The sequence below is a fragment of the Epinephelus moara genome, chromosome 14, assembly GCF_006386435.1.
Source record: "Epinephelus moara isolate mb chromosome 14, YSFRI_EMoa_1.0, whole genome shotgun sequence".
Lineage (NCBI taxonomy): Eukaryota > Metazoa > Chordata > Actinopteri > Perciformes > Serranidae > Epinephelus > Epinephelus moara.
In genome coordinates, this window is record NC_065519.1 from 9,789,347 (window position 1) to 9,800,612 (window position 11,266).

The following is an 11,266-nucleotide window of genomic DNA, read 5'->3' on the forward strand; positions in this document are numbered from 1 at the left end:
TAAATTAGTTTTTAAATCTTGTTCAGGTATTTTTGTAACGTCACTAAAAATATTTTTAGTAGGTAGATGTAGATCAATATAGAAAAAAGTTTGGGAAAGAAAATGTTGAACCCTTTGTTTAGACTTTTTAGGACTTCAGTACAATTTAAAAAAAAAAAATACTTTTACTGTATAAAAAAAGTATTTTTATTTCATGCTGTGCAATCCAAAGCACATACACAAGCTGTGCTCATACTGCAACTCATTGTCAGTATGGTAACATGGCAGGGCACTGAGGCACCAGGTGAGGAAAAAAAACACCTATGGGGAGCCATCCACACCGAGAGGCACCACAGCAGGGAGTGCCGCCACAGACACCACCCCAGAGATAGGCCGGGGTGGACTCCACACATGGTGCAGAGCCCCCCAGTCCACTGCGCCTGAGGGATCTCCAGGACGACGTCCCCATGGGCAGACCGGACACACCTCCCAGTGTGGATGCCCCCCATGAGGACACACTGGAGCTAAAAACTAAGAGACTAAAAGACAATAGGGTAGGATAAAAACAGGCACAAGATAGAATAATGATAAAATGCATAAAAATATTATGGTACATATTTGTGTTAATTGTGGTGTTACTTAGTGTGACTGCTGTATGTATGTTTGTCTTATTTTGTTAAATGGAATAAAAAGAGCTGTAGTTATTAAAGAATAAACTGTGACACAACTCAAAAGTAGGCCTATATAAAGTATTTACATCAACCTCAATTAGCGCCCGTGTCAAAATGCTGCTTACATGTTAATATATATATATAACCTAATACTCTGAATAGAGCCACTCTGTATAAGGAGAACCATCTTCTTCTTAAATAAAGCTTTGAATGCAGGATTTTTATTTGTAACTCAGTATTGTTTCATTGTGGTGTCACTACTTTACTTCAGAAACTTGTGCTCCAGTATTTGTTCCACTACTGCTAATAAACAAAGTTGATGATTAAATGTGTATTTTTAAGCAGATACATACGTTAAAACATATAAGAACAGGTTTCCAAACAAGATGTCATCCTGTTACAGCCTCCATATGTTATGACTCATATTTCCTCACTCAGCTGCACCCTGAGGCTTTCCTCCGGGTCTTCAACTGTCTCTGCACATACATATTTTGTACACTAGATGGCGCAGTCTACCAACAATCTAGCACCCTGCAATCTGACAGCACTGTGCTGAGGTAGTGGGCTCTGCTTACAGCCAAAATTCAGCACCATGGACAGCAACATATGGATTCCTGTCCCTGATTGGCTGCCTGGTTGGTACAGGATATGATCTGTTTTAATAATCTGGTTCAGACTGTTTTGCACACACTGAGAACGAGGCGTTTTTGTGCCAGAGGGATGTCAAAAAGTCGGTTTAACACATAGAGTATGTTACATACAGTGATAATTATCATAAGCCATCATAAAATGGGTCAGTCAAGACACAATAAGAGACTGGCAGAAGCACAGCAGGGCTTTGCACACTCCATCAACCTATTCACAAGTTTGACTAAATTGAAATTTTCATGCAATCATGAATATATGAAGGAAGCTGCCAGAGAAAATGTTCACTGGAGGGCAGATAAAATAGGGCAATATGAATAATGCACACGTAATGGGATCTGATGCAGAGAGTGTGACTCCCATTCACACTGTCATATTTATAAACAACAAGTTAAGAGGCTGCGCTTTTGTGTCCGATGTGAGAACGTATCGGGGCCACCATCCCTGTTTGACTCCTGAATTTAGGTCTCTGGTATCTGGGACATAAATCCATAATTAGCAGTTGTGTTTCACTTCTTCGCTCACTTTCCCCAGGGCACAATTGCCACACGAGGTAAACTTCCTCCCTGGCTTTTCTGTTTGCAACTCACTTGATCAGCAAAGTGTATATGCTGGTGTAATAAAAATAAAGCAGTGTGGGGTTTTACACGCATATGACAGTGCAAGGTTAAATAAAAACATGCACGACATACTTGCACAGAGCCTGAATTTGGACAAAAGCTACACAGTGTTTAGGTACCTGGAGGCAGGATGTGGAACAGATCCCCAGATGCACAGCAAGGACACTGAAAAGTAAAACTACAGGACAGCAAAGAACAGATTGGTGTGCAAAAATAACCTGTGTAATACACAACATGTCAGTGAGCATAAAGGACAAGGTTTCACTCTCCCCAAATACCTACAAGACTGACTCAGAATATATCAAGTAAATTAGTAGCATTAAAGCATTTAATTGCTCCCAAAATGAAGATTAACTCGACTCTGACTCACAGAAAAGGAACTGAATCCCCCTGAAATTGATCCACTTTAAAACCTAAAGGACGCTGGGTCATTAAAGTACAGGAAGTAACAACATGATTAAGAACAAGACAGATGAACTGACAGACAAACTGACCCCACACCAGTCTTCATTAGAGTCGAGTAATGGTGCTGTGGATAAAAAGAACACTACATTGCCTAATGTATGTGAACAGAAGTGTCTCCTTTTGGTGATATAGTGCATCATAAAACAAAGCTGTAGCCATGGAGTCAACACTGGGGGGGTCCAAATCTGTGTAAGCACATCTATACAGTATACAATACAAATATGCAATATATAAACGCTACTGTCCACACATGCAATCCAACATAAATGGCTGACACTTTTCTTAGACTTTACCTGGGCGATCTGACAAATATATCAAGATAAAGACATTAACATTAATTGAATACACCCGTGAGCACCATTGTTTAATATTCAATTAATTTGCCATTTGCTCAGGTACAAGTGTAAGTATGGAAGCAAATAAGTCACATAATTATTTGAACAGTCAGTTCATAGCATTTTAACATTTTACTTTGAAAACCATGCATCTGATTTTAGAGGTTCTGAATTCATATAGAGGAGGACAGGTTGTGTTAGAGGAGTGCACATTTATTTCGTAACACTGGGTGGTACTTGGACTGTAAATAAACTGGGTTTATTACTTATTTATTCAACTGGGTGGTAAATAGACTAGTTGTATATGAGTTGTAAATTAATTTGGGAATCTGTTGAAATAATATATGAGTTAAAAGGAGAAATGTAAGAAAGGGGTGGGGACATACAGGTTTTACTTCTGCCTACTCCTTTTCGGACACTGTTATCTTTGTCTTGTTTGTTTTTTATTGTGTTTTTTGTTTCAAAATAAAGTCATTAATTTATTCATTTTCAGTTTATAGAGCTGTATTTCAATATTCATTTTTTCAGTGTTCACATATTCAAATCCAAAAATTCAAGATTCAGAATTTAAAAAAAAAAGATTTGGGTTGCTCAAATTCAGATTAGAACGATGGAGTGTTTATTACACTAGTCAGTTCAGTTGCATTGAGGCTCAGTTGCCTATCCTGTACCGGGTAGCCTGGATGTCGCTATATGAAATTTTTGAAACTGATTCTTTAGATGTGAATTTGACTGATTGAATTTGAGCAACCTGAATCTTTTTTTTTTTAAATTCTGAAACTTGAATTCTTGAGTCTGAATTTGTGAACACGTATATTCAAATTCAAGGTTAGGAACTTTTATATTTTCATTCCAAAAGGGTAAATTCAGAACAAATGTATTCACATATATGGTTTTCAAACTGAAACATTTCACTGCTATGAATTCAGTAGTGTTTAAATATGAATGGCTGTAAAAAAAAAAAAAAATTCAAATATATGTGTCTTTTATTTGCTTCTGCATAAAAGGCCACTGGAATTCTAACTAATTATAACTCCAGGTAAATTATGATAGCTAACATTAGTGATGATTGATTTATTAGTATTTACAAATCAACCCATTTTTACCAAAAAACAGGCAATAACAATGGAAATTTGTTAAGATTAATAATGGTTATGATTACATTTGGTAATGATTATTTCAAACAGCAGTGCATGGAATATTATAATCACTGCCTTGTCACACATAAACAAATTAATCCCATAAACATAGCCTAGGTCTCAATCACATAAGAATTTGGCGGGGTCCGCCATTGTTGCACCTCATATTACTCGATGAATAAACTGTATAGAGCCTTGCTGTTTACAGATTAAGATTACACATACAAAACCTATGATAAAATATATGCATTATAATGGATTAAACTGCCCATAATGAACATAGTGTGTAAACAATCCTACTGTAGTTTTAAGATAGATTATGTTCTCTATGTTTATTGTATTGCTACTCCTACTTAAGAGTCTGAGAATGTCTTTCCCTCTCTGTCTCTTTTTCCTCTCTGCATCAACAAATCAAGAACTAACACACGCCTCAATCTGATATGTCATGGCTGACTTCCTATTATAGAAAACAGAATATATATGTGTTGTCTATCAGTGATTAGATAAAGCATAAGTGCTCCGCTCCCTCCAGCTCTCTGGGCCGTATGTAGCATGTTTCCTCCCTCCACCGAAATCAGGTCACGCTGATAGCTGTTCTCTGCTATTGGCCATATCAAGCGGGGCTGCGATGCTTATGCATGGGTCTTAGCTCATCGCACTGTGAAGTGATTAACAGATAATTATATGCATGGGTTGCATAACAGACAAGTAACACTCGGAGCTGAGATTGAATAGGTTGTCATTTAATGAGGAATGTTTAACAGCTTCAGATACAGAAATGTTTTAAGACTTTCTCTTTTGCTGATTTTGTAGTTTGGGAAATGTCAGTTGTGACTGTTTCACAGTTTCTAGCCTCTCATTATGGCGGGTCAATCACCAGTAAGTCTGAGTTCTAAGATGAGTGTCACAGACTTTTCCCAGCAGGATGTGTGTCATGCTGATTTCTTTATTGGCCTGACTGTATTGGTGGATTATCAGAGAAATGAGCTCAATCGTCTCCACAGAGGTGTTTATGAGGCAGCCCACACAGTCTACACATTACTGAGGAAATGGAAAGGCAGAAATCTGAATATAAACTTACTGATTATGTGTAACACAGGCTCAAATAGCTTGTACGCAGTGGCTGTGGATTCATATCGTAGTGTCAAAAAGAGAGCGTTTAACCGGTCGCTGCAGTAGTTTGGCTCTTTGCCTCAGAACCGTGGTCTCCAGCAGCACAATGACTGGCTCTGACTCTCCCCGGGAGCCTGGCTCACTTTGATCCCATCCCAGCGGTGCTCTTCATTGGACAGTCCGGTGTCGCAGAGCATCATTTGTCTGACAAGGGAGGCACCTGCCTCATCAATATTTATATTGTCCTATAAATGGTGAGGGGGGAATATGATTTAGAACATTGTGTATGTACGCATTGAGTTAAGTGTTTGGCTCGCTGTTCGAACCTTGGCTGCAAATTGTCCCTGTGTGTTAATATTTGAACACGTTTTATGAGCAGGCTATATAGCTGCAGTGTTAAAGTTCACACATACAGCATAGTGTAACCTCATGCAATTCTAATTGTGAGCCACGAGATCCACTGGTGGCTTTACTGAGGCAGAGAGGAGCTTCAGCAATGAAAGATAACATTTGTCAAATGCAAAAAAGCATCAAAGAAGCAAATAATTACATAAATAATTCAGTAAGTCAGTCAGGCAATGCAGCATGAAGTCAAAATGATCAAACTGAGCCGTTGTACTAAATGAAAATACAATCTAGTTTTTCAAACAGCCAATAGATAAAGAATTCCTGACACATACAGCAGGAATATGGACCTTTTGCTTAACAGTAGTGACAAATAAATATGTCTCTATGCACTAAAGACTATATAGTATCTCTGAATTTTGTGATTTTTGATTTTTCAGTGTTAAGGGGATGTGTTACATCCACTCAAGGTTAAATTAACCATTAAAAACCCATTGATTTATTTGAAAACATGCATTTCAACTGACATGAAAAATGAGTTATCTTTCTTGAAAAGCTGACATTTTGGTTGGTGGTGGTGTTCTCAGGTTTTAGATACTTAAATTGAACGCCTTTTAAGACCATTTCAAGATACTTTGAAGCCAAATTTAAGACAAATTTTTGGACAAAACATCTTTTTTTAATTCAAGCATTACAGCTAAGTATAAAGAAAGTGGTCTGTTAATATGTTACATTACATTAATCTACAGCATGCAAAAAGTAAATAGACAGTATCAAGTTCAGTGGTAGATTTGAAAATTTGTAACATCAGAAATGTGGACACAAGCTTAAATAATTTTGACGGAAAGAAACTAAAAGATGGAGAAATTAAATTAGTTCAAATGTCCATGGCAATTAAGACCTCACAGAATCAAATTTAGGTCTATTTCATAGACTTTTAAGGCATAAAATGTATTTCAAAAAATGAATTAAAGACATTTTAAGACTTTAAAGGGGCATGCAGACTCCCTGTTAAATGTTGCTAACATTAGCTGTCATAAGCTAATGGTCATACCAGCCGCCTGTGGGAGTAAAACCTCTGAAGGTATTATATTGAGCACTATGAATTTAATGTTTTAATTTGTCAGAGAAAGAATGTGTTATTTAATCTTTTTAAGTCACATAGTCTCATTTTAAAGGTCCAGTGTGAAGGATTTAGGGACATCTACTGGCAGAAATGGTATATTATATTCATAACTATGTTTTCATCTATATTTGTCTATGATCACCTGAAAATAAGAATCTTTGTTTTTTCGGTATTTTAAAATGAGCTGTTTTTATCTACATATGAAGCGGGTCATCTTCCATAGCGTCTGCCATCTTGTTTCTACAGTAGCCCAGAATGGACAAATCAAACTCTGGCTGTAGATAGGGCCATTCATGTTTTCACATTTCACATAGTTCTCCTACATGCTTCGCACATGGAAAAAGTTGTCGTTCTGCAACCTCACAGTTAGATGCCCATAAAGCCTACACACATTCTCTGATAAATTTACAATCAATCAAATTAGTTAAGACGAGTAATACATTGGATCTGGATTTTTAACAGGGCCCCTTGGTATGGGATTACAGGAAAATTTCCTGTATTGTTGCTGGTAATCGAGTCTTGACTTAATGTTGAAATATAAAGTTAACAAGATAAAAGAAGAAAAGCACTAATCAAAGGGGAACAGTTGGTCCATCCTGTCCCATTAAGGCTTAACTTGGCCAATAATGCCTCTGAGATGTGTTTGAATATCTCTAACTGCCACTGTGCACAGATTTTCTTCTCTCACAATAACTGAAATACAACACACACCTTTGCCGAGGTCTCAAACCAGCCCATGAAGTTGTTATCTTTACAGAAGCTGTCCAGGGAGGACACCAAGTCTCTGTCCCTTCCTGTCAAGTCACATTTGTTGGCCAGCAGGACAGCAGGGATCGGGCATCCGCTGTCGAGACAGACTTTACTATCCAGGTCCTGTTTCCACTCTGAGGCGGCCTCCAAGGTGGAGCTGTTTGTAATGTCAAAGACCACTACTGCTCCCATCGCCCCTTTGTAGTACACTCTGGACATCTTCTTAAACCTCTCCTGGCCTTGAGGGAAGAGAAAATAAATCCGTTTGATTTATGCTGCACCACAGCTTGTGCTCAAATCTGCTCCAAGAGGAAAGATCAATTCATTTTTCACGGATAGGCTGTTATTATTGAGCAAAAGGCTTACAGTTTTTGGATCTGAATTTAAAGTTGACACACAGTCAGTAATGCTACTGTTTGTTTTTTTATGTGTGATTTGACATTTAGCCCAAACCTTATGTAACGAGTGAGGGACTAACAACAATAATTTTCTAAAATAAAGTGGTAGCTATGTTTCCATGGACACTGGTATTAAAATTAGACCTGAGAAAACACTGAAGAAGAGGCTGCAAGTTTCAAGTCACTTAAAACACACCAACAGTTATGGTCAAACAATAGCATCATTTATTAGAGTTTGAAAGTAGCCTAATTTTAGCAGATTGGATCTCCTATTGAATTTGTGTCATTTTGTAAGAAACTTAAACTTTCATCAATAACAATTACCTAACACTTATAAAGGTAATGCCTCAATTTTCTGGCTTCATAGGCTATTTTCCCTCCAAAAATTATTGCCATACAGTAAAATCTACATAAAACGGAAATTGTCAACAAAATTATTTCTTTCAGATTTCTTTTTCTATTTTGTATAGTTGATTTAAGGAAAGTTAATTTTGTTCCATGATTATTTGCATTCCCCATCTTAGGGATTGATGTATCTCTTTTTTTTTTACTGATGTTTGTCTGTCAGTCTACTACTACATACATCGAAATCAGTACAACACATTAATTTTAAAGGGAATACATTGAAATATGTGATTCAAAGGTTTCATAACTAATTCACACGAATTATAGTCATAGTTATAGTATATAGTCAAAAGCTATAGGATGTCAGTTGCTGCTAACTGCCAAGCTAGTTCAGCATTAGCTGTGCTTTTATTCTCTATTCTTTTTGAGTGGGTTTAGCTATTACCTCATTTAATTATATGGATTAACACATAAATTTACGTGAGTATCAGCTTTACAGAAACATATCCCCAACAGCTAGGGTGAAATTAAAAAGTTACTTGTTTTAGCTTTAGCGAAAGCTAGCCAAATCTATCACTGGCTAAGCTAGCATTCATTTAAAGCAGAAATCTTGGTTTAGCTGTCTAGCCAGTGTGGTTACCTTTGGTTTTAGTTTTGGGCTGTAGTTGCTGCACATTTTATAAACTATTTTCAACGAAAAGTCACCATTTTTATAGCATTTTTTATTTTATTTTATGGTTTAACAGATGCCGGAAAGTCAGATTTCGGTCAACTACCTCATTAAATTATGTGTAATAACAATTACATTTACCAAAGTATCACTAATCAAAATTGTTTCAAGCGAAGGGGAAACAAATAAGTACATTTGCCGTTAGCTTTAGCGAAAGCTGGTGAAAGATCTCACTAGCTAAGCTAGCTTCACTTGATGCAGCCATCTTGCGTTAGCTGTCTAGCCAGAGCATTTACTTCAGATAGAGTGATCCAGAGATGATGTTTTTCTGTAGGCTGACATGGAAGTTAGAGTCACCCTGGGTCCCTCATCCAAAAGCCTGCAAGGTTTTTCTATTGGATTTTGGATTATTGTAGGAACGTTTATGATAGGCCTACTTACATGTTTTGTTCAGCAAGATTAACTTCATAAATGAACACCTCTTTTATGATTTTTGAAGCCTAAATGCAATTGCCAGAAGTAAAAAGCTAATGTTAGGCTATCAACAAACTACACTATGGTCGCATAGATTAAACGTCAGCACCACAACAAGGCTGTAAAGCCATGTTCAGTGTGATGACGTTCTGTAGTCTCATTTAGCCACTTGTCAGCTACCGCCTTTTAAAGACGCATTAAAGCTTCAAAAGTCACAAGTGCGATATTTACATACGTAATTTATGTCGTTGAACAAAATGTAAAAGCCTCTGAAGCTTGTGTTAACCACAGACCTTATTTCAGGCATCTAACCAAAAACCCATTGACTTTGAAACAAGGGAGCCATGAGTGCAAAAATATTACTCATGTCTGGGTTTTAGGACTCATTCATGAAAAGAGTCAATATGAATGCCCCCCTGTTGTGGTATCTATGAGCTCACGAGTGAAAATTTTCTTAGAGCTCATGACTTTGTGCTTTGTGTACACAACTTTACAGGTGTTATACACAAGCTCACGATTCCATCTGAGAGCAGCTCTTTGTTTTTAGCATTTTTGGTAGCTACTGAATATTTTAAACAGTTTTCAAGGACATTTTACATTTTTTTGTTACAATGATTTTACATAGTTGCCAGAAAGTCAGATTGCAGTCTATGTTATTGCACTTTGTCTTTGCAGGCCAAGCACCTTCAACAGAGATTCTATAATCTTGACACTCACCTGCAATATCCCAAAGCTGCAGTCTCACCACTGTCTTAGCATCCCATTCAATCCTTTTCAGAGCAAAGTCAACTCCAATATCTGACCTGTAATTTTCATCAAAGCGTTTTCTAACATAACGCAGTACAAAGCTGCTTTTCCCAACGCCTGGATCCCCAATGACTAAAACTTTAAACAGCTTGTCTGTATATACTGTCCCTGAACTCTGGGCCATGTTGTAGTCGACCTGCACAGGTATGCAGGCAGGTTAAATTATCTACTGTACTTCCTTAACAACTGCAAAACTAGGTCAGATTCTTGTCGAGTAAACATGCTGCAAAGGTTTTAAATGTTTACTTCAGATGTCTCAACACCACTCGTCCCTTTATGACTACTTTTACTGTTCCTGTTTCCAGTTTCTTCCTTCAAACCAAAGCTGTAAATCTTTGACCCTTGATTCAAAAGAGTTGTTGGAGTAAGCAAACACAGAAACCAGCTAATGTTTCACCATGAAAAACAGGAGAAGCATAAAAAATATTTAATTTACTCCAATCAAACAAGTGTCCTTTTAAATGCTCTACAGGAAATACTTGTCTTAAATGGCAGACTTAATTTATACTGTGTATATATCAGGCTGCAGATAGCTTATTCAGAGTATTACTAATGGTAACAGTAGCACTTCATCACAATATACAGGTTTGATAGGCTCTTAATATTTAGAAACTGATTGGTGTACACAACCAATCACACAACAGAAACACAGCTAATGAGTTCCTTCTAATACTGTAATGCATATAGATATCATCTGAATATCAAAATATGATACACAATTCATACATTCACAAAACATATGTCATTTATCTTATACATACATCTATACAATTATGAAACCAGATGTAATCTAATTATAAAAGATACAAATTTGGAACTAGCATAACGTTCAACTCAACTTGCATTTTGAGACCATAGAAATGAGACAGGTCTAAATGTACAAAAGGAAAAAAAGAAATCTTAATTAAAATGTGGCACTTGAACTTATCCTCTGCTACATTCGTGACACAGTCAGTGCACTTGCTTGGCAGTGCTGTATCGATCAAAAAAAAAAAAATCACAGATAATACACAAATAATGTTGTTTTTGTTTTGCTTCTTTTTTTTAACAAGAAATCTTGTCGGCATTTCACATTTTAAATTAACACATTTTTTCTCTGCTCTTCCTTCTTACAACAAAAGTTTGACATTTTGGAAAATATTTTGCTTTCTTGCCAAAAGTTAGAAAAGAGCACTATGTCTGTACACTTGATACACAACTAGGCTATAATCAGTAGGAAGTTCACTTAGCTGAGCAGAAAGACATGGAAAAAGGGAGGAAACAGAAACAGCCTGGCTCTGTCTAAATGTCACAAAATCTGCCTGCTTCTAAAGTCAATGACCAACACTTTATACCTTGTTTGATCCATATAAAAAGTGTAAAAATTACAATTTATGAATTGTCA

At 36.7% G+C, this 11,266-nt stretch overlaps 1 protein-coding gene across 1 annotated transcript; it reads right to left on the reverse strand.

The window, feature by feature from the left end:
- Positions 1 to 4,893: 4,893 nt before the first annotated feature.
- On the reverse strand, positions 4,894 to 10,117 carry rab32b (RAB32b, member RAS oncogene family). The gene is made up of 3 exons (XM_050062003.1): positions 9,793 to 10,117; positions 7,150 to 7,427; positions 4,894 to 5,212 (listed from the first exon to the last, which is right to left on the reverse strand). The coding sequence occupies exons 1-3, from the start codon at positions 10,004 to 10,006 to the stop codon at positions 5,048 to 5,050; spliced, it is 657 nt and encodes a 218-aa protein (XP_049917960.1). The 5' UTR covers positions 10,007 to 10,117; the 3' UTR covers positions 4,894 to 5,047.
- Between the last annotated feature and the right edge of the window lie 1,149 nt (positions 10,118 to 11,266).